Below are 27,580 nucleotides of genomic sequence, written 5' to 3'. Positions count from 1 at the left end.
TTATTATGTCGTATTTATTTTAATTGTATAATTGAAAAGAGACATTTACAAACCCAGGGCAGGGGGAACCATAAAACGCCCTCCGAACCCCCGGCCCCATCCCCTCCCCCAGAGGGCCCCTGGCGTGGCCATCTCGTTCCGTTTCGCAGTGTGGCCCCCTCGCGAAGAACCCTTCCCGTTCTCCGCCCTCTGCCCCTGGCAGCTCCTAGAATCCCGAATCCCGGCCCGAAGCCGTGAGGAGCCTCCTCCCTGCCCAGCGTGACCCTGCCTGGCTTCTCCTGTGTTCGCAGGCAGTGAGTTCTCCCTAGACGTGCTGCACGGCGGGGCTCGGTGCATCCTCTCTGCTCTCCAAGGGCCGGGTCACATGGCTTGCCCCGCTCAGTAGGCTATGAGTGCCTTGAGACCAGAAAATATGTCTTACAAGTGTTTACCCTCAGCACAGATCCGGGGAGAGCATCCGTAAGCCTGAACAGGCGAGTGAGTGGGTACGTGCACAAGGACCAGGAATCTGCTGAGAGAGAGGTGACAGGTCCCAGCATTCCTTGACAGTAAACAGACTTCTCTGTTCTTGAGTCTTTGGGGAGTTCGAAGACAATGGCTGGGGTCGAGGGACATGAGGAGCCCCAGGGAGCTGCATCTTCCTCAAGGAGCACTGTAACACGAGTCCACACAGCCGGCGCCGGCTCCGCCCTCAGACAGGCTGAGGACTGCGTACACACAGGGCTGCGCGGAGGAGGCCTCCGGGGCGCAGGGCGGCAGGGGGTCCCCACTCCCCAGAGGGGTCTCCAGGTGCAGCTCAGCATACGTCACCTCCTGCAGGTCCTCCCCTGCGGGGTCCTGACTGTGCAGAGACGCAAGGGGAAGGGAAGGCCGGCCCAGGGAGGGGACGGGGTGGGAGGGGAGGGGGGTGCGGAGACTCGCCTGCAGGACCCTCTCCCTGCCCTCAGGCTGGATGACTTCCACGACGGCTGCAGAGCAAGATGGGGGGCTGAGCCTCCGGGGAGGGCCTTCATATCGCCCAGTCCTGCCACCTGCGTTTTGGGGGTGACTGGCTGAAACCTGGGAAGCGCAGAGACACGCCGCCTGCCAGGTGGAGACCCCCGTCTCCCCTCCCTCCAGGGTGCCTCCCGCCGTCCCCAGCACACCCTCCCCGCCCCAGCTGCCCTCCCCCCCGGGCCCCTTACACTGACTCGCCCCCCGGAAGTCCGTGCCTGGGCTGGAGCTGCAGGAAGGGGGCGGAGGCATTACTGCGGGTCAAGGAAGGACGCAGAGGCCGCGCGTTCGCGGGGGAAGCCCGCGCTCTCCTACCTCTGAGACTTCACCCGGCCTTTGCTCTCACCCTCAGCGCTCCCTGCAGAGGGTCCGCGATCAGAGTTTTGGTGGGGGGACCCCCAAGCCCCGGGGTCCCCGGGGACCCCCAAGCCCCTCCCCCCACCTCCTCCCCGGCTAAGCCTCCCACCCCCAGGACGTACTGTGTCTGGGCCGATGCCAACACCGGCAAAGGAGAAAGAGGAGGAAGACGAGAAGGAGCCCAGCAGCAGCCGAGGTCCCAGCCACGACGGGGAGGCGGCCGTTTCCAGAAGCCCGCGGATCTAAGAATTAGTGAGCAGCAAAGGCCCGTCCCTGATCTCCTCCCGGATGAATGTGCCCATTCAAGACACCTACTGTGCGCCTTCCGCGGACGAGGCAGCCGCTGCAGGTGTGGGAAAGCGCAGTGAACCCGCCCGACAGCAGCGTCTGCCCGTCAACCAATATACGCAGTGCTGCTGGGCACAGAGTAAACCCACGGCCAGGCTGCCCACGCTGCAGTATGAGAAGGGTTCTCTGGGAGATGAGCCCCAAAGGCTAAGCAGCACCCACGTCTCTGAGGTGCAAGGAGAGCGTCCGGGCAGAGGGAACAACAGGTGCAGGCTCAGCAGTGAGGAGGAGCTTGGTGTGACCGCACGCAGAGAAGACAGGTGGTTCAGGACAGGAAGGGGCAGGTCAGGAGAGGGCAGCAAAGGCCAAAACCTTTGGGAGAACACTGGGGGCCCTGGAGAAGAGTCTGATTTACACCTACACGCAAGAAGGACCCACAGGGGGACTGGCAGGCAGGGAGCCATGTATTTCTTTGAAGTCACCAGGTCTGCCGTGTGATACGCGCTTTAAGGGAGAGGCAGGAGGCGGCTGGCAAGAACAGTGCAGTGGTGGGGGAAGGAAGGAGGAATGGGTCTGAGGACGGAAATGAGGTTTGAGATCTGATGATAGAGGGCAGAGGGGAGCCTCCGGGACTGTCCTCGACGACCTGATCGGCAGAGAGGACGCACGGCGCCCGCGGCGGTGGGAAGACCGGGAGTGGTGGGGGGGGGCTTTTGAGATGCGTGGATCGAGAGCTCAGCTGAGATCTGAGTGGATGTCAAATAATCCACTGCATCGGAAACTCGTAGGCGCGTTTTTGACTGCGCTGGACCGTGTGCCAGCCATCAGCAGAGATTCCACTAAAGCGCACCCCCCGCGGTCCACGTGGCACTCCTGCCTGCAGGCTGGTCCCGCACAGACTTCTCCAGTCACGCCTGCCTCCTCCTCTGCCCCTGTCCTTTCCTCCTCAGATCCCTTCCCCCTGTGTCCATCTTTCCTTCTCTAACCCACACACGCCCCCAGCAATGAACTGGAGTTCCCAGGGAGCACCAGGCAGGCTCGCCTCACACCTCTGAGCCTCCGTCCCCTCTGTTCCCTGCGCCTGGGACACGGGCCCCTCCCTTGAAACCCTGAGAAGCCTCAGCTAATCAGGAAAGTTATGGCACCTGGCACTCAGCCCCCATCCACCAAGACTACTAAGCTGCTCCCGCCTGCAAAGCCTTGCAGCATCTTGACCACGCATCCCTCTTGGACATCCCCCCTTGCAAATCTCCTTCTGCACCCCCCCATTGCCTTGGCAGCTGGCCAGAGACACCCCTGTGGTCCCAGCATCTCCCGCTCTGCCCGAGGGAAGCGCTGGGGGGGTGTAAAGGAGGATGACACCCACCCTGAGCGGCACGCCCGCCCCTCACTCTGGTCCCAAGAGCTCTTTTGTGCAGATAAATGAAGACATCTCTTCCCAAGAAAAATCCGCTTATGTCTGCCCCCAACTGCTCTCGTGAGTTCATGGCGCTTCAGGGCCTATGGATTGAACTGAGGGATCTTAGAGGGGTCGTCAGTAGGGTGCACAGCCCACACAGTCAGACCAGGTGGGACTGACCCCCGCCTCCCGTCAGGAGCACACCCTTGAGCAGAGAGCTGTAATTACCTGTCTGGCCGCTCTTCTCATCTGTGACCAGAAGCGTAATGGGATTGCTGGGCTTTGACCACTTGTGGGGAGAGTGCTGCCATGAACCGAAGCACCTGTAGGTACCCCTGTGGGCAAGGGTCACCGGGGAGATGAGGAAGGTCCTGTGGTCCTGGCGAAAGAAGTCCTGGGGAAGGTCAATTCGTTCATCTTTAGACAGATTGAAGAACATGTAGGAAAGAGATGCTTGGCACCGGAGGGTCACATTCCCTCCCACGGTCACATTGGGGCTGGGAAGAGCAGTCAGGGACAGCCTGCCCTCGTACACTCCTGGAAGAGAAAAGCTGATTGATCACTGAACCACATGGGACAGCGCCGTTGTCTTGGGCCCAAAAGGAGGAAGGAGGAAGGCTGACCTTCACCCCTTGCTGCCATTCAGAGATCACAGGACAGAAACACCCACCCACCAGGTGGGCGAGCATCTGTCCCATCGGGCGCAGTGCTGTGGGACCCCACTGCCTCTCTGCAAGGCCACGGCCACGGTCAGAGCACAGAGGCAACCCAGACGGACACGGCGGGAGGGCAGGGTCAGTGATGGGGGTACGGCCAGTCCCACATGGTGGCCAGCAGAGACCGAGGCTGGGGGCCGTGTCCGTGGGGGTGCCCCTCACCTGTCACCACCAGATCCAGGAGGCCACTGTGTCCTGACCAGAACCCTCGTTTCAAGTATTGACAGGAGTAAGTCCCAGCACTGAAGTGGCTCACAGACGGGATGAAGAAACTGAGTGTTCCCTGCACTCCGTGGGGACTCATGTCCTCCCAGATGGGATGAGGTTCTGCTTTAAGGAGCCGCCACACAGACACTCCTGATGGCCCCCTGCAGTGGATGGTCACAGGACTGCCCTGGGGGACCAGAGTCCCTGGTGACGCCCAGATGGAGGGCCGGGGGAATTGCACTGCAAGACAAACACGCTCTGAATCCAGAGCATCCCAATGCCAGAAAACCGCTGTTCCTGTCCCCCAGAGGCCCTGGAACTGCAATGACTGGTGGGCAGTGGTTCGAGCCCAGTGATGCCCAGCCACACCCACCCCGACCCTGCCCTCAGTCACATCACCTGTCAGGCGGGGCCACACGCTGCTTTCTGTCCTGGACACGCTGTCCGTCTGCCTGGCTGTTTCCCATCACCTCCAAGCCACTAAACCTCGGGATGCCTCTGGGCTTGGCCCTTTATAATCGAGCTCGTTTCTGTAGGCCCCACACAGCCTCTAGCTCTCCATCACCTATGTGTACACACACATCTGCCTGTCTAAATGCGTATACTGCTCACATGTATGCCAGACATACAGACAGATGCACACACCCTATACTATAGTGCACACTACAGTCACTCACCTGAACTCATTTGGGTAACTGTGAACATCTCAACTGTGAAAATATTCAGCTAATTATGCCCAAATGAGAGCTCTAAGAAATTTCAAAACAGCTAATGCAACTTAGCCGACCCTGCCAACTGGAGACTAACTAGTTTTTCTCCAACCCCTGGGTCCAACACGGAAGTGAGCTCTGGGGGTCTCTGCCCTTGTCGCCCACAGGGCTTCTGCTGCCCAGGGCCAAGGGACCATCGCCTCTCGTTGCATTACTGCTCTGTGCTCTCAGCTTCTCTCCTTCTACAACACAGGCCCCAACCGCTCTCCGACCTCCATGGAAACACCGAAGCCCGTGGTCCTAAATAAGCCACAGCAACTCGTTCCTCCGCTCACAGCCTCCAGCAGCCACACCCCATTCTAGTGACAGCTGAGCATTGTCCCTGGTCTGCCGGGCTCCTCGCTGCCCGACCTGTTGTGCTTGGACCTCACACCCCACCATGTTCACTCATCACTAGTCCTGGACACCCTGGCCACTGTCTGGATGAGCGGAACCCGGTTGATTCCTCAGCGCAATTTGCATTTGTTTTCTGGCATGAAAGGATGTCCCCGTGTCACCTCCAGCCTCCCACCCCTTCAGACATCACCGTTACGTCCACACGCCTGGACTTATTCCACTCCTGAATGCGCTCTCTTATGCTTTGTGTCTCTTAAGCATTAAACACCTTCAAACACAGTAAATGTTTTAGTTATCTATTCTGTTAATATTATTGTCCTTCACCTAGAGGGCAAAACTGACGGGAAGTCAGAACCCTACACCCAGCACACAGTACATGTTGAGGTCACACCAAAGGTTCTATATATCTGGAAAGTGAAGGAATTAACTTAACTCTTGGAGGGGTTATAAGATTAAAATGAGATCACTTAGGCGAAACTGGAGACTGTCGTTAGGCAATGGGAAAAAATAAATGTTACCTAACCATTGTTACGTTTACGCAATGAGACCTAACCTGAGCCAAGTGCTGTTTTCTGAGCGTGACGTGCATTGTATCTTAACTGACGCATCCCTCTGCTATTACCCTGTTTTGGAAAGTAGGAACTCAGGGCTCAGATGCAGGAAATTGCTTGAAAAAGGGCCCAGAACCAGCCAAAGTGGGGCGCTCATTTTCCTCCAGTCTGTTTCCCAAGCAGGACTGGCTGCCCTGGGAGCGGACCCACCCTCGATAGTTAGCTGGAGGCCGCTGAGGTCGTGGCAAGCACAAGAGGACACACACACCCCCAAAACGGGAGGGTGCCACATCCGCAAACGTGCCCAGGGCTGTCCGTGTGGCCAGGGTCAGCAGCTGGGTCTCCCTCGAGCCCTGTCACTGGACCTGGAGGCCCTTTACTTCACTCGTTTGTGCTGACAGGGGAGAACCCTCGGGAAGCTTTCTGGAGCAGGGAAGAGACTCCACCGAAAGTTGGCACAATGGTGGAGAATGTTAAAAAAATTTTTTAATAAAATGAGGAATGTGAACGAGGGGTATGGTGTCAGGGGCTCTCGAGCTCACGGCGCCGTCCCCTCAGCCCAGCTGAAGGCTGCTGAGCAGCAGAAGGGAGAAAGGACTCACCAGGCTGCGCCCGAACCTCTTGCTCCAGACAGAACCCTGCAACAGAGAAAGACCTGGTGAGCGGCGTCACCCTGTAAACCAGGGCTCCCCAAGGGCCTGATCATTCCAGGGACCAGGCCCGGGTGCCCGTGGAAGAAGAGCTGCCCCACGCGCAATCGCTGTGTCACCAAGTGGTCCCGGGACCTCACAGGGGAAGAGGCCCCCGGGAGGCACGCGGGTTGAGAACCTCGGTGTCTGTACCCTCCTTCCCTGTCCCCTACTCACCAAATCCAAGCAGAAAAACGAGCCCTGGGACCATGGCAGCGCCTCAGCCCACACCTCCGGCAGGCAGGTTTCGCGGAGGAGGCACCGCCTGGGGCTTTGAATCCCTCGCTCAGGGTAAGGGCAGCCCCTGCCAAACAGAAAGGGGAAATGCTCCTTTCGCAACCCTCTGCCGCACACCTACGGGGACTGAAGCCACAAAGAGGGAACAGGAGGCGTGCGTAATCCCATCCTCGGTGACATGCCTACCGACTGCATAGATGAGAGCTGAGGGGAAATGACGAAAAAAGTGGGAGAACGCAACTAGACGGGACCCGACCAGGTAGGGGAGTCCAGCGGAGCTATTAGGGATGGGGCTGTGGGCCTGAATCAGACCTGAGATTTTGGCAGTGCCTGCGAGGATGCCAGGGAGACAGATCCCTTTGTAGGATACGGATTATCTGCAGCAACGGTAGGTATGAAAACATTCAGCGTAGGTCATGGAGAAAAAGTTCCCCCAATTACTGCGTCCCAAGGACTATATCCTGACCAAAAGTCTCTGGCTGGGCAGCCCTCCCAGTGCGCTTAAAATGACTCTTTTAATTTACTTGGCATGGTTAACGACCTTCTCATAAGAGAAATGTGTACATTCTTGAATATTTGATGTTGTATATAGACTTTTTTAATAAAAGGAAAAGTATATATCTTTATTTCCCTTAAAATGTTTTTGATAGCAAGATAATTTTACATAATAGATTGTTTTTAATGTGATTCAAAGTGCACAATTAATTTTACAGATTTTTAAAATGTGAGATGCATTTTCTAAGCTGGATCAGTGGTGTTTCTCATTCAAGGTGAGAAGGCCTGCTGTTCCCACTATGAATCATCTGATTTGCTAGGGTTGTTTGCCTGCAGGGGAAGGTGCTCACTCTGGACGCTGAGCATTAGCTGCACAGAAGGCGCAGCTACCCTCGAAACCCTGCCTCCATCCTTTGTAAAAGAGTCTAGCAACGCCTAACATCACAGGTGAAAGGGCACTCAAAATGGATCAAAGGCTTCTGTGTAAGAGCTGAAACTTAAAAACACGTAGAAGAAAACATAAACCAAAAGCTTCACAAGAGAGGATTTGGAAATCACGTGGTGATTAGAGATGACACCAAAGGCAGAGAGAACAAAAGAAAATATAGACCAACTGGACTTCATTAACATCAAGCACCTTTGTGCATCAAAGGCTACTGCCAACAGAGTAAAAAGTCACCCCAAAGGATGGGAGAACGTATTTGCAAACCATACATCTGGTAAGGGATTAATACTATATTGACAACTCCTAAAACTCAACAGCGCAGAGGCTCTCCTCGCAGGTTGCAGAGGGACCTCGGTCCCAGTTCGCCCAGCGCGGGCGGGTGCGGGCGGGCACCATTCCTCTAAACATCTTGCTCCTCTCTCTTGAACATGTAGCGCCTGTCAAGCTTCAAAACTAAAACTTAGGTCTAATTTACCAAGATTTCACAATCTTCCCAGAACTCTTACAGGCATGGGATGTGTATTATCTAATTTAATTCCAACCCAAACCCAAAGAAAGAGTCTACTTCATTCATTCACCAAGTATTTATTAAATGATTACTGTGTGCCGTGCCTCACTGCAAGAATTCTAAGACTTTAGAATAATTTTAGAATTCCAAATGGATTCTAAATAATTCTAAGTAGAATTCACTCAGAATTTTAGAGCCACTCTAAGATTTTAGAACTTTAGAATCTAGAATTAAAATAAAGCCCCTGTTCTCATATAGCTGGAGTCGGTGGGAAACTGTAACCATCCAGTTATTAATTTATATTATTTTGCAACTTTGTTTCATGCTGGGTGGAAAAAAATGCATAGCACGGAATGAGGATATATAGAAATATCCCTTTAGATGGTGCACACATGTCATTCGGTATCAGTGGAGGTGGCTCTGAAGTCCCCGATGAGAAAGTGACCTTTTCACAAAGACTTCAGGAACGTTGCAGACCAAGCCGGGTGGACATGGGGACAAGCATTCTAAATAGTGGGAACAGCCAACGTAGATTTAACTGGCAGGTTATCAGGAGCCCCTGGGTAATGGCAAAGGTCCTTCCTTACTGGGCAACGTAGGAGATGATATTACTAAAGGAATGCTAAGGGAAGAGTGAAGTCTGCTGGGTGCTGGAGGACACCGTAATATATTTGGCTTGTCCTGTTGGTGAGACTATTACTGTATAACAAACTATCCCAAATCTAAACGTTCTCCATTTATGAGCTCACCGTTCTGGGGACTAAAGTCCAGGAATGGTACAGTTCTCTGCACAGGGCCTCCCAAGCTACCCTCAAGGTGCTGGCCACCCCAGGATCCCCACCTAGAGACCAGGATCCCCTCCAAAACGCACATGGTTGCAGCAATCCATCTGCCCCCACCCCTCAAGTCTCCATGGACATCTCCCCCAGATGTGTTAAAAAATAACAACAGCAAAACAGCATGCATGCTTACTAATGGCTGCAAAATGTTCCTTTGCTGGGATGTACCATCAGCTGCTTAAGATGACCTGAATTTCTGGCTTTTAGATTGTTTCCAGTCTTTCCACATGAAGGGAGTACAATCCCTGTTCTTTCACAAAGGCTGTCCCGCGGGTGATGTAGGTTCACAGGCCACATCCCAAGGGAGGCATCGCTGGGGCGCCTCTGCAGACTGCACAGCATGGAACAGGTCCCATCCGGGAGGCTCTGCCCCGGGCAGGTCCCGGTGTGTGCAGGAGGTGGGGCATTCCTGGGAAAACTGCCTCCTCTGAGCCTGGTTGCTGCTCTGTGGCTTCGATCCGCATCCTGAATGGGGGTGTGGACAGTCAACATGGGGCCCCTCCCTGGCACAGAGAGGAGAGTGAGATGTCCCGTGAACCTCTTCTTGTCCTCCAGGGGAGCTAAGCCAAGTGCTGACTCCATCACGTTGGCAAAACAGAATTAAAGAACATCTCCCAACCCAGAAAATTCCACAAAGGTAGAAGATAAAGCGAACGGTTTTATCATCAAATAAACTTTGAACTGGAACACGGTGTGTCGCACAGGCCATCTGCTGAAGCAGCTGCATGGGTGGAAGGCAGCCTCCCTTTCGCAGAGCCGGCAGGTACAACCTATCACATACATGTGCAAGATAAATAACAATTGGTCCTCAAGTGAGAGGGCCGGCCCACCCCACGCATCACACACAGATCCTCCTAAATGTATGTGGTGCCCCCATCTGTGTTAGCTGACTGGCTCTGTGCACAGAGAAACCAAACTTCTACCTTGATGGCAGGAGATCATCTTACGGCATGGAGTCCACCTCCTGCTTCCCTCAGGAACCGGGAGACAAGAATCTCTCCCCCTCAGGGTTCACATGCCAAAGAGACAGCTTCCAGGTCCTTGGGAAAGAAGACACTGCTGGGTCATAAAGCTGGCAAGGCGCTTGCTTACCTTCTAAAAAGAGTTACACACATTTCAACGAGACAGAGAGAAAACTTGCAAGGTCTCTAAAGTATATGCTCTAGGAAATGGGAGGGGAGTCATCTCTTCCCTTATTTTCAAAGGGAGAGTTCAGCCCCTTGTTTTTAATCTGTCACTCACACAGTCAGATCTGACCATGAGCTGCCCAGTTATGTGCCAGTTCGGTGGCTAGACCAGCAGCTTCCCACGGGCTCTCCACCGACTCCCGAGTGCCAGGGGAGATACTAACGACCCCAGTGCCAAAATGCCCAGAACTTAACTCCTTCCCTGGCCCCCAGTCCCTGGTAAGCACTGCTCTGTCTTGCGCCTTTATGATTTGACTTTAGACAGCTTGTGTCACTGGAATCAGATGGTATTCGTCTTTATCACTGGCTTCTTTCACGGAGCATAATGGCCTCGAGGTTCCTTGATGTTGTAGACTCTGACAGGGCTTCATACCTTTTTATGGCTGAATAATATTCCTTCATATGGAGGGGCCACATGGTCTTTCTCCACTCCTCTCTTGAGGGACACTTGGGCTGCTTCCACTTTTGAGTGATGCTGTTCTGAACATAGGTGGGAAACAATCTGGCAGTTCCTTAAAATGTTAGACGTAGGGTTCCTGACTTAGCAATTTCCCTCTGAGGTGCGTAGCAGCTGCATTTTTGGATTCTCATTTTCTGGTTTACTTTGGTGGCTGTGTTTGATAACCACTGTTTGCACCTATGTACTTGTGTAAACAGGGCAGTGTTTTAGGGTGATTTGCACGTTTCTTGCTAAATGTATTCCAGAATATGAAAGCCTCCAGTTGCTGTTGTAAAGGGTTGTAATACAAGAGCGCCCTCTGCTGTGAGCATGGTGACGTACAACTTTTCACCTGAAGGGAATGGAAATAGAGGTTTATGTCCTTGGTATTTTCAAAACCTTGTGAAGTGACAGAGATCTTCAAGGTCTACTGCTAAGTGAAAAAAGAGGAAATGCAGACGTACACTGATATGCTACCATGTCTGTGCATTCCTTTACATTTATTGAATTTAATTTTATTCTAGTTCTACATTCACATGGTTCAAATACGAAAAATAAGAAAAGAGCAGGAGAGATGGCTCATGGGAATTGGTGGGGTTTTCCGTTTTGCTTTTTGCCTGGAATTGTTCTGAAGCACTGGCATTCTCTGGCTTCTTCACCAAGGACATGGTTTTGTGCCATTTTGTTATTCTGTACTATTTTTTTGTTATTTAATTCGATTATTTTGAAAAAAGTTACCCAAGAGTTGCAGGTACAGTACAAAGTTTTTCCTGAACCGTCTGAGATTATGTGGCAGACCCTCACCCAAACACTGATCGGACTGCTCACAAACAAGGACATTCTCCCACCTAACCTCAAACAGTATCAAAATCGGGACATTAATATTGACCTGCACGGTCTTGGATGCCATATGGGACACACACACTAAGGCAGCTGCCATAATCCTCGGCTACCCGAAAGCCCGGAATATTAGATGGAATTTACATCATGGATGAGTGGCTCCAAGCCCATGGGCCCTGGCCAGCTGGTCTCACGTCCCGTCCCAGCCTAGCGCCCTCCAGCTGCGCTCCCAAACGTGCTCCCGGGTTCACACCAATTCACAGCAGCCAGACCCTACAATTCCTCCAGCTGAGCTGGGATGGGCCACCAGAGATCAGGGCGTGGTGGCGGCAGGTCCGATGGCCGAGCACCCCGCCATGTGAGACGCCTGCCCAGCCGCGGGGCACTGGTCTCTGCTTGCCTGCGCGCCTCAGGGGAATTGGGAGGCTGAAGATGTTCAGGTTGGTCCGCACGAATGAGCCAACCCCACGTGCCAGATGGGTCCCAAGGCTGCTTACTTCACTCCTTTGAAGCCTTGCTGATTCTAGTGAGACCCCCAGCCCGATTTTCAGCAGTCTCCTGCAGCCGCAGATCATGGTCTCCTTACCATCTGCCATGGAAAACCTCTGGGCCCCACGGCATGCCAGCAGGAAACTGGCTGCTCGGAGCCGGGCACTCGTTTGTGCCTTGGTGACTCCTAAGGCTTGTGTCACCATCAGAGGCAGACCACCCCCCACCATTTGCAGTTTCGTAACCATCTGTCCAGTTCGCAGGCCACTTGATGCCCAGCACCTTGTCTGCCACCTGCACACCACCCAGCTGACCACAGGTAGGTACGCGGGGCCGGACGCCGACGTGTGCTGTTCCGTCTCACCCTAATGCTCACAGCCCTGGAAATGGATCCAGTGGGTCTGCCTCGGTGGTCCTCTACTGAAGGGGACTGTCCCTCCCCAGGGACACTGAGGATGTCTGGAGACAATGTGGGTGGCCACACCTGGGAGAGGCTGCCTCCTTTCACTCTCTCCGTCTGCACGAGGCCTTCTCCTTGGCTGGCTGTCTTCTCTCTTACAAGGATGCTGTTCGTTGGATTTAGGACCCTCCCAGATAACCTAGGACCAACTTATCGGGAGACCCCTAACTTAATCACATCTGCAAAGAAAGCTTTTCCAAATTAGCTGCTACAGAAACCGTCTTGGGATGAAGCTGCCCCTGGTAATGGCCAGACAGGGAGAAGGAACTGATGATTATCGCGGCCCCCACTTCCTGCTTGCCTATGCCCGGGGTGAATACCAGCCCAGCTTCCACCCTGTGTCCCATCCCCAGCAGCCCACGGCATCCTGTAGATATTCCCCCGGCCCAGGGAGCATCAAAGGGTTTGACAGCCAGGTTCCCTTTGTGAAGAGCCCTCCCGCACCAGCCCCACGTTCCATCCCTCGGCCTAATTACCCTACCACAATCTCCTCTCTGAACTTCTGTGGGCTGAGATTGTCTCTGATCCATGTTTACTATCTTTCATCTCTCTGCGGCTTACAGCTAGGTCTGTGAGCCACCTCAAGGCCTTCGGGGAAATGGGCAAGGGTTACGTCAATCTGTGAGTCAACATTTGTGGTCCCTGGGGCTTCTCAGCCTCAGGAAAGAAGCTGATGTTGATCTGAAGGATTAGCCCCAGGCCACATGGCCCTTTTCTCTGTCCCAAACACGTCCCTGTGTGGTCAGCCACCCTGCAGGGCTGGGCTTTGCCCCTTTTGTTTAGACCTTAGCCTCCATGAGAGTGGGCTGCAGAGTCAGACTGAATTCCAACTCTTCTTGCTAACACACCCCAAGTTATCTTTTTTTAAGCAGGTAGTGGGGAGTTCATGAAAACACCTGCTCATTTCAGTTGATTTGCTCATAAGCAACACTGGTAATACAAACACAAACAGAAAAGAACTGGTGCAGAGTGTCTAGGGAGGCTCACAGTCATAGGCCAATGAAGCAACCCTTGAAAAAGATGGTGTGGCAGGCAACCGGTGGCTCCCCCAAAAGATGTCCATATCCTAACCCCCAGGACCCGTGCTTTTTCCATGGCAAAGTGGGATTAAGGCGGCAGATGGAATTAAAGTTGCTCATCAGCTGACTTTAAAGGAGGGAGATGATCCTGGATTATCGGAGTGGGCCAAATGGGATCACAAAGTTCCTTGAAACGGGAAGGGGGAGAATCAGGAAGACAGCAGCACGTGACTTGGCCACCATGACTGTGGGGGCCGAGCCGGGTGACGCAGGCACCTCTGGAAGCTGGAAAAGGCCAGGAAGTGGGTGCTCCCCTTGAGCTCCGGAAAGAAAGCAGCCCAGGGACCCATGTCCAACTTCTGGCCTCCGGAACTCTTCAGAGAAGAGATTGGTATTGTCTAAACCACCAGCTTGTGGTCGTTTGTTTCTGTAGCCATGGGAAACTAACACAGATGGGAAGCAGGGAAACAAACGCCCAGGCCGCGGGGACCAGGAGGCAAGACGTCCTCAGGGCTGCCGTGCCCAACGCACAGTCTTGGCATCGGTCCCATCAAGATGCAAACTCAAGGAGAGGCCGTGGTCCTGCTGGAATGGCATCCACATGCCCACGGAGACAGGAAAAGACGAGGCAGAGACCCACCAAATGCAGCTAGCGGAGCAGCAGTCCACGCAGGAGCTTCCGGGTTGGTGAGCACGTGGGGAGCCAGGAGTGCCGGGCCCACGGAGGGCACCGAGGCTCTGCGCCCGCCCACGTGCCCGGCCACAGGCACCTCCTCCACCTGGATGTTGCCAAGTCAGCTGGTGTCACCAGCAGTGGGGCAGTAAGACAGCTTCTGTCCCCTGATGTCACGAACCATCAGGCCACAGCATCGCGTGTGCGTTTCTTACCACAAGTGCACAACCTGAACTTAATCGTGAAGTAACAAACTTCCTATAAAATATCTGGCTGGTACCTTCGGAAGTGTCCAAGCCATGAAAGATAAAGACCGTTCCGTTTAAAGTAGACTTAAGGGGTCACAACAAGTAACATCACGTGATCCTGGACTGGATCCTCGGCTGAGAAAAAAGTTTTCTTTTACTATGAAGGACATTACTGTCCACACAATTCCAACGTCCATAAATTGGACATTATATACTAGCATTATGTTATTTTCTGGATTTTTATCATTTCATGTGGTTCTGTAAGAGAACAGCCCCAAATCCCCAAGCTGAACCCCATCATGTATTTGGAGAAGCATGGGTTTTGAGGTTATCCTCAGACTCCCCACCTGAGAGAAGCATTTCTCATATTTGTTTTTCCATGATCCCACAGTAAGGAAATACATATATTATCCAAGTATATACGTATGTCGCCAGGTCCAGCCCACACTTGGGGGGCAGGAAGGAGAGGATGGGCATCATAGGGGCCATGCTGGAAGCTGCCCACCAGTTAGGTCATCCCAGATGCTTCCTTCCAATGTTTTGGTCGTTTGTGGTAGCAGAAAGAGCGCTAACTGCATTCGTACAGTTTTGGGTCATCTCTAATTCCCCCCTTCCCCGGGCACTGTGGGTATTTGGGGCGGATCACTCTCTGCAGGTCTGTATATCGTAGGATATGGGGCAGTGTCCCTAACCCCCACAAGTATCTCAAATTTTAAGTTTTTTTTAACGTTAAAGCATTTTTATCTTGTTACTGAGCATTTTGCTGCACCCCAGACTCTGTATCCAAGTTGAGCACCAGCCCCGTTTCTAACGCAGAAGACACCCACACTACAGGAAACTGTTGCCCTGTGCAGGGAGTGGAGGGAACCTTCTGGAACTTCTTGTTGACTGACTGCCCTGTAAATGTTTATAGTGACGTCTTGGTTCCCTAAAAAGAAGAAGTAGTGAGCCGTTCTGGTTCAGCTCCCTAGCACTTCCCCACATGCACGGAGTTAAATGAAACCTGTGACTCAGCTGGGTTTTGTATTACTTTTGTTAAAGAGCAAGTTCAGAGTCTAACGGTTTCAGCCACCACGGGGTTGAGGGGAGGCTGTGACCCGGGCACCCCGCTTCCTCCCTCGCAGCAACAGCTGGCAGGTTTCTTGCGTCATGCCACCCCCACCGGGCTGCAGGCACCAGGCCCGAGATTTGTGTCCCCAGCACACTGGCCATGGAAGGCCCTTGGTCACCATTTGCAAGGACCGCACGGCGGCCACCCACGGGCCAGGCGGTGACTCGCTCGCCAACACCTGGTCCCAGGTGGTCCAGTCATTCCGCACATTTCCCAGCTGGAGAAACCAAGGCTCGGAGGACACGTGAGGTGCACAGGGCACACAGGGAGCCATGAGCTTGGCCGCATGCCTGTCACCTTTTCCAATGGCCACACGGTCCACCCCGTACCACTAGCCCTCCTGACGTGGCCACAACACAGTGAGCCCACTCCTCACTCAGCAGGTCCCCAGGGAGGCATCTGGCGATGCCTGCTGTCAGCAGGGCACAGCACTCCACCCGGGCAGTCAGCACCAGGAGACTGCAGCAAGAAGAGGGCCATTGCCGCCACCTGGGGGGCCCTGGGCATGGCAGCCAGTGTGCCCCGACCACTACTGCCCCTGGAGGGTGCTGTGGGTGTGGCAGCCAGCGTGCCTCAGCCACTATTGCCATCTGGAGGGCTGTGGGCATGGTGGTGACTCGACTGGCCGTGCTGCTGGATCCTGGTGATTCAGCTTTCCAGGTGGTTTCCACACCTGCTCCCAGAGGTTATTTGGGGAGGAACTGTCCCTTCACAGAGGACCCACCAGGCATCTCCAGGCCCACCAGGTGGGCACTTGCAGCCCAAAGCCTCCGGGCTACCTCCTCGTCCTCAGCTTCCGGGGCTGGAGCCTTCTCCTTGAGGCCATCAAAGTACTTTCCGGAAATGCCCTCCAATTCCTCTGCCACAGCCAGGTACGTGCTGGGCTGGGCTGCCAGGTGGGGGCTCTTGACCAGCAGCCAGAAGATGGGCCCTGCAATCAGCCAACAGAGCATTCAGTCCACACACATTCAGGGAGGATGAGAAAAGCCCTACTCCACCCACTGAGGCCAGAGGGTGGCCTGCAGTTCCACAGAGCCCCCCTCCAGACCTTTGCCCCTGTGGTTCCCTCCACCAGGAGTTCCCTTCCCCGGCAGCGCCCAGCCAACCACTCCAGATGCAGGGACCAGTCCAAAAACTGCCTCCCCCAGGAAGCCTCCCTAGCTTTTCCTAGGAAAATAGAATCCCGCCCTCCTCTCAGTTCCCAAGTCCTTACCCTACCCTGTCTTGCTTTAAAGTGACTTTCATTTACTGAAAGTCTCCAAGGCCAGCCTCGGCTTAAAGTCCTTGATACCTGGCACTCACTGGCTACTGTTTTTCAGGGTCATAAATACTAATTATAAAGTTCTAACCTCTGATGGAGCTTAATTTCTGGGCCAGGGTTCTGACCCTTTGAAGGGAAATCTCATCTAACCCTCCCAAAGACAGTGAGGAGGGGACTATAATGGCCCTCACTGTGCACATAAGGAAACAGGCTCAGAGAGGTGAGGTCTCTTCCCTGGGCAGCACAGCTGGTTTGGGCTGAGGATGGAGTCACCCAAGCACAGCCAGACTCCCTCTTCAGGGACATGGTTTTCTCATCGAACGAGCTTTGGCCTGTTTCCTGGGGCTGTCCTGAGACTGGCAGGCCAGACTGACACGTAAAAGTGACTCGTTCTCAGAACACAAAGACACAGGGGAGGGCAGGCCAAGCTCCCGAGAGTCTGACTTGACTGGGCTGAGAGAGGCCTAAAGAGCTGATAAAACAGAGAGCACGTCTGTAAGGGGGTGACCTTGACAGACTGAGAGGTGCCCTCCTCGGTGTGGGTAGGCACCACGCAATTAGCTGGAGGTGAGAACAGAACAAAAAGGCGGAGGAAAGCAGACTCCCTCCCTCTCTGCTTGAGCGGGACGCCCCCTGCCCGCCCTCAGACACCGCGGTCCCGGCCTTTAGAGCTGCACCGGGACCCACACCGTCAGCTCCCCCGGTCCTCAGGCCTTCGCGTTTGGACCGGGCCTGCACCCTGGCTCTCCGGGCCTCCAGCGGGAAGAGGGCAGGTCACAGGACTTCTTAGCCTCCGTAACGGAAGCCGATCCCTCACAGTATCTAAACATGTATATATATCCTATTGGTTCTGTTTCTCCACAGAACCCCAACTAATCCAAGGGGGGGTCCTGGGCCCCAAGCTGGGAGGGCATGGATCCAGCTAAGGGGCCCCAGACTTGGGGGGGGACTTACCAAGCGTGAAGCTGGAGAAGGCAGAGCTGTGCATGCCGGTGTGTCTCCCCAGCTCTGTCCTGGCCACGCCAGGGTGCAGAGCATTGACAGTCACGCCAGTGCCTGGGGAGAGACGGAAAAAGTGGGCAGGGGGAGCAGGCAGACGCCAGATCCACGGCTTCTTAGGAAGGCTCATGCTACCCCCGCCGCCCAAGCGTTGGATGCCCCCAAACTGCTGTTTCCTGCCTGGAATCCACATCACCCTTCCTGTTCTGAAACTTCTACATCAAGTCATATGACAAGTCACATAACTGCCCAGCTGTGTGTAATCACCTGAAGGGCTGGAGAACTCCAGGCCACTGAGCTCCCCCCACACCCAAGAGCATTTGAAGCAGTGGGTCAGGATGGGGTCTGAGATGCTGCAGTGATGACAAGCTCCAGCTGAGCAGACCGTCTGGGAGGCAAGGGCAAAGGGCAGACTTTTCAACTTTGGCACCACAGACACTGGGGTCAGATCATTCTCTATCCTGTGCACGGTAGGGGCTCAGCAGCATCCCTGATGTCTACCCACTGGATGCCAGCAGCACACGCACCCACCCACCCCCACTCCCCAATGTGACAGCCAAAAGACATCTTTAGATACTGTCCAATGTCCCCCAGGTGTGCCGATCATGCATAGTTGAGAACCACCAGCCTAGAGCACCGAAGGCTTAGATGCCTGTCCAGGATGAGCAGGAAAAATGCCGTGATTGATTAGTGATGCTTGCTTCAGGCACACACACACACAGTGGTACGCGTGTCACACATCTGCCTGCTCTGTTCTGGAACCAGTGCTTGACCTTCATCGGCCCGGGTCACAGCGGACTGCCCCGGGCTCAGAGCCAAGGGAAGAGGGAGGCCGCGCGGCCTGCCACACACACACACACACACACCTTGCAGCTGCCGACTCAGCTCCCTGGTGAAGAGGACGACGGCCAGCTTGCTCTGGCAGTAGGCAGCCTTCGTGTCGTACTTCTTCTTCTCCCAGTTCAGGTCATCAAAGTCTATGTGCCCAGCAACATGGGCCAAGGACGAGAGGTTAATGATCCGAGAAGGGGCTGAGGCTTTCAGCTTGTCCAGCAGCAAGTGTGTCAACAGGAAGTGACCTGGGGAAAACAAAAGGACAACTTCATTGAACCCCCACCATGTGGGCAGGTCCATACTGGGTCTGCCCTCCGAATAATGCACAGCTCTCAACAGGGGCCAGTTTTGCCCCCCAAGGACAGATGGCACTGCCAGTGTCTGGAGGCCACTCTAGCGGTCACAGCTGCGGAGCAAAGAGCAAGGCTACCGCCATGTAGCAGAGAGCCCGGGGGGGCTGCTCAGCCTCCAGAGCCCAGGGCCGCCTCACTGTACAGGACCGTCCAGGCCCAAATAGCACGCCCCTGATAGCCCAGAGAGGTCACCTGGGGGCTCTCCCTGCCTTCTGTCTCCCAAAATCCTTTCTCCATTTCTTCCTCAGTGACAGAAGGTCTCGCTGCGCACAAGGCTCCCCCTGAAAGACTATGTTTCCCAGAGGCCCTTGCAGCTTCATCGGGTCATGTGACTGAACCCCAGCCAATAAGCCATGAATGACAGTGTGAGTGTTATGGGGTGATCAGCACCCCACAAGACCCCCCAAAAAATGGTGTTGAAGTCCTACCCTCTAGGATCTCAGGACGTGACCATATTTGAAGGGTCTCTACAGAGGTAATGGTGTGACAATGAAGCCATCAGAGTGGGCTCTCATCCAGGATGGCTGGGGCCTCCCCTACTCCCATCCCCCTGACCCTCCCTAACACTTCCAGCTGCATTCAGGGTGACGACAGAGCAACTGAAGGACAGACAGACAAAGCCCAAGGGCCTCATGGAAATCCAGAGGGTTGGCTGAGCATCTAGCAATGAATGGGCTACCCACCCACTGAGCACCCAGGGGAGTACAGGAGGACCTCCCCACAGAGCCCATGAACGGCCCACTGGAGACCCCACTCATGTCCCAGGCCCACCATACACCAGTGACACCATACAGTCCTTGGCCCACAGCCTCACCCAGGTAGTTAACACCAAATTGCATCTCGAAGCCGTCCTCAGTGGTCCAGTGGGGGCACCGCATGACGGCCGCATTGTTGACCAGGACGTGCACTCGCTCCTCCTCTGGAAGACGGGGTGAACGGAGGGCAAGCGTGTCAGTTCCATGCAGTGCGGTCGGGGGAAGAGCCCCCAGCACTAGGCCAAACTGTGTCCCCGAGACATTCGTGTCCACCCAGACACTGTGGATGGAACCTTTTATTAGAGTCTTTGCAGAAGTGATCAAATTAAGATGTCATGGAGTGGGCCCTAATCCAACGCTGGTGTCCTTGGTTATAGGAGGAGATCTGGACACTGAACATGGTGTGACGACGGAAGCAGAGTTGGAGCGATGCACCTACAACAGCAAGGACTGACGGCCATCCCCAGAAGCCGGAAGAGACGATAAGAATTTTACCCAGAGTCTCAGAAAGTACAACCCTACTGCAGGTTGGGGCCTCCAGGCCTGGGAGAGAAGAGATTTTTGTTGTTTTAAGCCACTGTTACCGTACCGTGATATGGCTACCCTAGGAAACAACACACCCCACCTAAGGCTTGGAAACCCTTCCTAAAAAAGGGAAAAAGCCACATCTGCAGGGACCTGGGAGCCTCCAGCTGGGGCTTCTCATGGACGCACCAACTCTCAGCAGACAACCTAAGTCTGATTCCCACACCCGCCATGCCACCTGCACAGGCTGCCGTCCCTCTCGGGCGTGTGTCCTTGTCTGTAAAATGGGAGGAATGAGAGAAGAGTGCCTTCCCCCCACATCATTAGCTGGGGCTGCCCTAACCAAGCACCATGTGCTGGGGGCTAAGCAGGGATATACCAGCCTTGTGTGCTGGAGGCTGGAAGATGGAGGTGTGGGCAGCACAGTTCCCCAAGATGCGAGGGAGGTCCCACTCCCAGCCTCTCTACTTGGCTTCAATGTGGACGACTGACTGTCCTGAAATAACAGCTAAGTTTCAAAATGAAGCCATCACGGTGCAAAAAAGGTTAACACTGACTCCTTGGGGGCTGGGGTAGAATCAAGGTGCTCAGTCCTTTCTTCTTTATGCTGTTCAGTATTTTATAACTTCTCTGTAAGGAACATGTGTTTCTTTGCATTAGGAGGTTAAAAAACAAAACACTCACTGAATGTTTATTTCTCCATCTTTTCTTGGCAACAATTCCTCTGTCTCTGGCTAGCTGGCCTGCTTTCATTTAACACTGAGTTGAGCAGAGAGGAAGAGACTCTCAAGATCTATAAACACCCTCACATGTGAGCAATATGGACAAAGGATGCTCACAGCAGCAAAAGACTGGAAGTGAGCCAATGGCCATTAACAGAGGGCTGGTAAAGCCAACCAGCCAGCACCACGGGCAGAGCACATCGCTGGGGAAACACAAGGTGGGCCGCACACAACATGGGTGGTATGCAGCATGCACGGAATAGAATGTAAGCAAAACACAGTGCAGGTGGAACACAATGCTGGGGGAACACAATGCTGGGGAACACAATGATGGGGGAACACAATGCAGGTGGAACACAATGCTGGGGGAACACAATGCTGGGGAACACAATGATGGGGGAACACAATGCAGGGGAACACAATGATGGGGGAACACAATGTAGAGTACGAGACGCAGACAGAGTACACGGCAGCCACAAGGAGGAGGATGCTCTGGTGCCGCCACCTCAAGAGAAAAAGCTCAGGATGGCACCGGGTGTCTACAATGTGTATAAAAAAGCAAAAATGGGTGTATAATTCCTGCTTGCTTTAGAAATGCAGGAACTGTCCCCAAGGGGACACACAGAAGTGGGCATGGAACTCATCTGAGGAAGGCATCAGGGTGGCCAGGGGCAGGCGCGGCAGGGGGACAGGTCTGCGGTATCCCTGTGTGTACTTTCTGAACGTTTAATCCTGTAGATGTTATTCCCATTCAAAAAAGTTAATACATAAACAGTTCTGAGAACCCCTGGTGGGAAGCGACAAGAATGAGTCATGAGTCAATGTGACAGAAGTGCAGAAAATGCCAGCCTAGCCCCTGGACTTGCAAAGAGAAACATCTAGCAAAGGGCGCATTCCGGCCCTGTGCGCTGTGCAGCGGATCCTCCGCCTGTGTGCTTATTGTCACGGCCGTGTCACCAGCTGGACCAGACACTCCGGAAACACCACAGGAATCAGTGTTTCCAGCCCTCTTCCTTGGCAAACACCCTGCACCTCCCCGCACATCTAATCCCATCTTGGCCTCTGCTTCTTGGATCCACGCTAACACAGAAGGAATTTGTTTTCCTGCCGAAAAGTCAGCAAAGATTTTCCATAAAAAGCCAGACAGCAAGTATTTTTGGCTTTGGGGGCCATCTGGTCTACCTCTACTAGACTCTGCCATCACCGGAACACAGCACCCAGACAACAGGTAAACCGAGGGGCGTTGACTGTGTGCCAATAAAACTTGATGGAAACTAAAATATGAAGGCCACACAACACTCATGTAGCGTAAAACATTACTTTGATTTTTTTCCAGCCATTTACACCTGTAAAATATCAAGTGTGAAAATGTCAGAAAAGATGGAACTGTAAAATCTTCCCCTGTAGAGCGTATGACATCAGGCGGTGACGGAACCTGGCCAGTGGGTCGTTGTCTGCCAAAACCCCGCTCTGGGATGCGCCTGCTTTAATGGCTCCTCAGAGCCTGGCTGCCCAGGACGGCCCCTTGCAAGGCCAGCTCCCCCCTCCTACCTTCAATGATCCTGGCTGCGAACTCTCGGATGGACCTGAGGGAGGCCAGGTCCAGGCGCCGGGCACGGACGCTGTGATTCAGGGTCTCCCCGCGGATCTCTCTTGCTGCCTCCTCGCACTTCTCCAGGACTCGACAGGCCAAAATGATGTTGCCTCCTGGAAACCCAAACGGGAAAAACATTCTTTTAAAATAAAAGATCCATGCCTAGGTGTACATACCCCAGACAAAAGGTATACGATCCCATTTATACGAAATGTCCAGACAGCCAAATCCACAGAAGGCAGGTGAATGGTTTCGGGAGGGGGAGTTAGGGGTGATGGTTAGGAGGGTCAAGGGGTCACTCTGGGGTGATGAGAATGTTCTAAGATTCAAAGCAGTGAAGGCTGCACAACTATGACCACCCTAAAAATCACTGACATACACTTTAAATGGGTTAACTGTGTGGTGCGTGACTTAAATCTCAGAACAGCCATAAAAAAATTCTTTTTTAATTAGGAAAGAATAGGGATTTTGAGGATGGGTGAATGATGCTGACCATGCGGATCTCTGTGGCTTAACCCAACCCAGGCAGACCCAGCTGCGTCCTACGCACCCCAGGGCCCCCTTGCGTCACCCAGAATGGGACTCCTCAGACCGAATCTGCTCGCCCTTCTGGATGGCATGGCAGCCGGGCCCTCAGGTCGGGTGGGTCTGCCCTCCCAACCCAATTTCCCTTCTCACCCTCTCCCCATGCCCCTCCTACGGGGAAACTCTATGTGGTGGTGGGGCCTGCCCATCCCAGGCCCTCCAAGCTGGGACCCCTGGGGGGACAGCAGCTCGGGCCTGGTCCACCAGGCACCCATTGCCCTGGCCACCCCAACACGTGAACCCAAAGAAAGTTTCCAACTTCCCCCAACACTCACACTGGCCCTGCTGCAGCCATCCCAGCCCAGCTCGCCCAGATGCTCAGACCAAAAACCCTAGCTGCTCCCTCTGGTGCCTGACCTGCCAGGAAACCCCACCAATTCTTACTTGGGAAGATCTGATCTGCATGTGCTGAGGGCACTGCTCCCCATGAGTTCCGTTTCTGCCAAGTGCATACAAAACAATCACATGACCTTGACATCCCCCCGGGGAAAGCTCACCCTTCATCACCAGACCTATGCCCCCACCAGGACCTCACCTCGCTTGGCCAGCTCTAAGGCCGTCTGCTTCCCGATGCCCGTGTTGGCGCCCGTCACTATGACGGTCTTCCCGGGAATGGTGGCCCTGCTGGGACAGGCCCCGCCGGTGACATAGTCCCTGAAGATGAGGACACCACGGGTCAGTTCCATCTGTCTGTCCAGTCACTGCTGGTATCCCCGACCCCTCCGAGTCAAGGGTTCTTGAGCAGTGACCCCTCTGAGCTGGTGTTCCCCCAACTGAAAGATTCCATGGGGCAGCTACCAGGCTGCAGGCAAAGGGCGCCGCACAGCCTCCAAGAAGTGACCATCATTTTATACAGTCGTTCTGTATGCATTTCCCAGGGTTGCTTTAAGAAACCACCACAGCTCCCTGGGTGAAACCACGCAAGTGTACGCTCCCCACCTGCTTGCTGGACAGGGTCCAAAAGGGCCTCCCTGGGATCAAAGCAAGGGGTGGGCAGGGCTGGGTTCCTGGTGCGGGGAAATGTGCTCCGGTGCCTTCTCCTGCTCTAAGAGCCACCCCCATTCTTTGCTTCACCCATATTCCATAGGCTAAATTCTGCAATGAAGCCAATGTCACAAGCAGGGAACTGGCCAAATAAACATGCTGTCCCCACATGACACAACTCACTGTACCAAGTGATAGCCACCACCACTTGGGACTAATTTTCCACTTAAATTACTGAAAAATAAATAGCATATTTCTTCCACCAGGACATCCAGTTCCCTTCCTTCTTGCCATGCTGGTACTTTATTTACTTATTTATCTTTAGTTTTTTCAGAACTAAAGACAACAGTATATGGGTAGCAATAAAAACAGCATCCAATGAATTTTATTACAAGGCAGAACTGTTTTTTTCTAGCGCTTTCAAAAAAAGCTAGTTAATATCACAGAGCCTAGTTTAATGCATTATAAATAACAAGATACCAGTCAACTAAATGAAAAGGACTATCAGACCAGGAGGAACAGGTTCAAAACGCAGCTTCATCTTAGAGCAGATGGATAAACCCAAAGAGATATTCAAAGAGATTTAGTCATATTTAATTAAAAAGTTTTTCAATATTCAAATTATTTTGACCTAACTCCCAGCCAATTTTTTCTATTATGTACCTATAATAAAATTATATGTTGCTAATCTTTTTTTAAAAATTGTGGTAGGAACAGTTAACATGAAATCTACCCTCTTAACAAAGAAAACTTAGTAAGTGGGGCCGGATTTGTTTGTTTTTAAGGTAAAGACAAGAACTATGTATAAGTCCCGGGCAATTCGATTTTTTTCGTTTCCTGAGTTGGACGATCCTGTCTCTCGAATTTCGGGTAACGACAACTTGGGTGGCAAACGGCGTCCCTGCTCCTGGGCCAGCAAGTGGCGTACGCGAACTGCTCGGTAAATACACGCCGAGTGGAGGAATCAGTAAAAGAACGGAAGCCCCTAGACCAAGACGTTCACAAGATCGGGCCCCTCCCCGGGCGACCTTGGCGCGACCGGCAGTCGGCCCGGGGATGCCCCGCCGCGGGAGCACGGCTGGTGGGCGGCGGGGCACGGCGCGCCGGCGAGGAGCTGACGCGAGCACGCTGCGCTCCCTCCCGACCCCACCCCGCGCCGCCGGCCGGCACCCTCACCTGAGCAGCACGGCACCGCCCACCACCGTGCCCAGCGCGGACAGCGGCAGCAGGTAGCGGCTCATGCCCGCAGCGCGGCTCCCACGCAGACGAGCAGCTCCACGCGGCCCACGTCCACGTGTGGCAGGGCCTCACGGACTGCGCTTCCGGAAGGGGCGGGGACTACAGGGCCGGAGTCGAGCGCAGCGACTGCTGGGAATGGTAGTTTCCGGGGCCGGGGGCGTGGCCGGGAGCTGGGGCTGCTGGAGGGGCGGGGCCCGGGCTCCCGGGTCTGAGGGAGGAGGAATCCACTCTTCCAATATGACTCATCTTGACTAATTAACCTGCAAGACCCTATTTCCGAATAAGGGCACGTTCTGAGGTACTGCTGGTTAGGACTTCGTGTGGGCGGGGAAGGAGGAGGAGGAGAACTCAACCTATCCCACTCGTAAAATCCAAAATGTGGAAGCAACCCAGATGTCCATCAACAGCTGAATGGATATAAGTAAGTTATAGTAAATTCATACAGTGGACTGTTAATTAGAAGGAAGGGACTACTAATAGCTGCAATGACATAGATGAACCACACAAGCATTATGCTGAGAGGACAAAGACAGAGACTATAGACGACATGTCTACGGCTCATTATACGACAGTCCAGCAAAGAGAAACCTAGTGAAAGAACGAGATCAGTGGCCGGGACAGAGGTGGCCAGGGAAGTGATTACTGCAAAGGATGTTTTTGAGGTTTTGGAAATGGTCTCTACTTTAATCACACTGGCAGATATATACAAGGCTGCATACATTTGTCAAACCTCATCAGTGTGCTGATTTAAGAACAGAGAATTTTATTGCATGTAAATGATATGTTAATAAAGTTAACTAAAGAGGAAAAAAACCTGAAAAGATGTCTATAATTTTGTTTTGGAAATTAGTTGGTCACAAGCATGTCATTTGATTATGATGAGATTGGGTTTATCAACAATCAACCAACATACCTGAGAATTCTTATGAAATGAAAAATATCTGACTGATAACTTGTTTCAAATGTCCCAAGAGGTTTTTGAATATTGGATTTGACAGTACAGTTTATGTAATATTTTGTTTTGAGGAAGAATGAAATGTGTTCACTTTTTGCAGCTTTTGCATTTTGGAGCTTTTTTTTTTTTCTTTGAGAGGTGTATCTTGTTTCTGTATTGCCCCAAAAACCATGAATTCTGTATGCTCTCCCTGACACAGGGTGCCCAAAGGGAACACAACAGCCCTGATCTTTTCTTGGAGGAGACTCAGCCTAGGAGTAAGGGAAGACACTCCAGAGGAGGGGAAACTTAAATAGGGTTTTGAAGGATGAGTAGGAGTTCTTCAAGGACATCAAGAGGAGAGAGCCAACTGAGTTGGCTGGGTTTTTACTAGGTGAAACAGTTTATGTAAATACTAGGAGCCACAAGGCAAGTTGCTTGGAGAGTGACAGATGTTTGGGATGCTAGGAGGTTGGCTTGAAGGGGAAGACAGCTGGCAGAAGGATATGGCTGAAGAGAACAAAAAACAAGGAATAACAGCTACTATTTACTGAATAATTAGTATGTACCAAGTGTTTAATCTACTTAACAAACCAAAGAATAGGTTCACTGTTAGAGATGTGGCAAGGGTGGCCGGGCCTAGCAGGAGGGGCCTCCCCTTTCTGAGATCAAAGGGCTCCTAGGCCACTAAAGGGGAAAAGCCTAGGAAAAGGGAAGGTGCCATATGGTGGCTGTGGTAAAGAACCCAGACATGGGTCTAGACAGATCTTGTTTCAAATTCCTGCTCCACTTCTACTTAGATGTGATTTCCTCTCTCAAGTTCTGACTCTTCCCAACCCCCAAAATGACAAGTTGGTATCCTTAGTATGTAAAGAGCTTTTACAGATCAATAAAAAAAACAAATGCTCACCTGCTCCAACAGGGAGAGGGGAGCATACACAAAGGGCATGACAGGCCATTTCCACCGAAAGTCAACAACATGAAACTTACCAGAAATCAAAGAAGTGCTCATGAAGATAATGAAAAGATGGTATTTTTTCACCTATCAGATTGGCAAGATCAAAACAATGATATTACCCAGTGTTGGCAAGTATGTGGTAAAACAGGTACACACACCTGCTGGTGGGTGTGTCCATTAATACAGCCTTCCTGAAAGGCTGTTCAGCAATATGTGGCTAAACATCTGTGCATATCTTTGACTCAGCCATTCCCCTTGAAGGATTTCTGCAAAGAGAATAATTGGCCATTTGGAAAGGAATATACATAGGAAAATGTTCCTCACTGCCCCACTCTCTATAATAGCGATACACTAGGCGCAAATAAAATCAGCCTCAATGTCTATCAGTAGCTGAGTGGCACTACCCCCTCCTATGCCTACTCCTATACTCCTTGCAACAATTGCTTAATGAGCACCTACTGTGTCCCAGGCATTGACCTAGACCATGAGAATTACACAATAAGACAACAAGGTCTCTGCCTCACAGATCCCCTGACACTGA

At 53.0% G+C, this 27,580-nt stretch overlaps 2 protein-coding genes across 4 annotated transcripts; both read right to left on the bottom strand.

The window, feature by feature from the left end:
* LOC118973799 (leukocyte immunoglobulin-like receptor subfamily A member 5) lies at window positions 1-9,102 on the bottom strand. Of its 2 annotated transcripts, XM_037025842.2 has the most exons (9): window positions 8,964-9,102; window positions 6,484-6,610; window positions 6,220-6,255; window positions 3,916-4,200; window positions 3,266-3,574; window positions 1,473-1,592; window positions 1,309-1,351; window positions 1,185-1,222; window positions 1-1,031 (listed from the first exon to the last, which is right to left on the bottom strand). In XM_037025842.2, the coding sequence occupies exons 2-9, from the start codon at window positions 6,515-6,517 to the stop codon at window positions 643-645; spliced, it is 1,254 nt and encodes a 417-aa protein (XP_036881737.2). In that variant the 5' UTR covers window positions 6,518-6,610; window positions 8,964-9,102; the 3' UTR covers window positions 1-642. The 2 variants fall into 2 exon arrangements, with proteins under 2 accessions (XP_036881737.2, XP_036881738.1); XM_037025843.2 differs by lacking the exon at window positions 3,916-4,200.
* Window positions 9,103-15,202: 6,100 nt separating this feature from the next.
* On the bottom strand, window positions 15,203-25,324 carry RDH13 (retinol dehydrogenase 13). Of its 2 annotated transcripts, XM_037025857.2 has the most exons (9): window positions 25,085-25,229; window positions 23,864-24,019; window positions 23,460-23,578; window positions 23,309-23,363; window positions 22,297-22,452; window positions 19,558-19,662; window positions 18,423-18,635; window positions 17,512-17,613; window positions 15,203-16,227 (listed from the first exon to the last, which is right to left on the bottom strand). In XM_037025857.2, exons 6-9 carry the CDS (start codon window positions 19,619-19,621, stop codon window positions 15,983-15,985), a joined length of 624 nt encoding a protein of 207 aa, XP_036881752.1. In that variant the 5' UTR covers window positions 19,622-19,662; window positions 22,297-22,452; window positions 23,309-23,363; window positions 23,460-23,578; window positions 23,864-24,019; window positions 25,085-25,229; the 3' UTR covers window positions 15,203-15,982. The 2 variants fall into 2 exon arrangements, with proteins under 2 accessions (XP_036881752.1, XP_036881751.1); XM_037025856.2 differs by lacking the exons at window positions 23,309-23,363; window positions 23,864-24,019 and having other exon boundaries at window positions 25,085-25,324.
* Window positions 25,325-27,580: the final 2,256 nt, after the last annotated feature.

The sequence above is a fragment of the Manis javanica genome, chromosome 17, assembly GCF_040802235.1.
Source record: "Manis javanica isolate MJ-LG chromosome 17, MJ_LKY, whole genome shotgun sequence".
NCBI lineage: Eukaryota > Metazoa > Chordata > Mammalia > Pholidota > Manidae > Manis > Manis javanica.
Note: the sequence above shows the minus strand (reverse complement) of the source record. Positions and strands in the feature narration are given on the sequence as shown.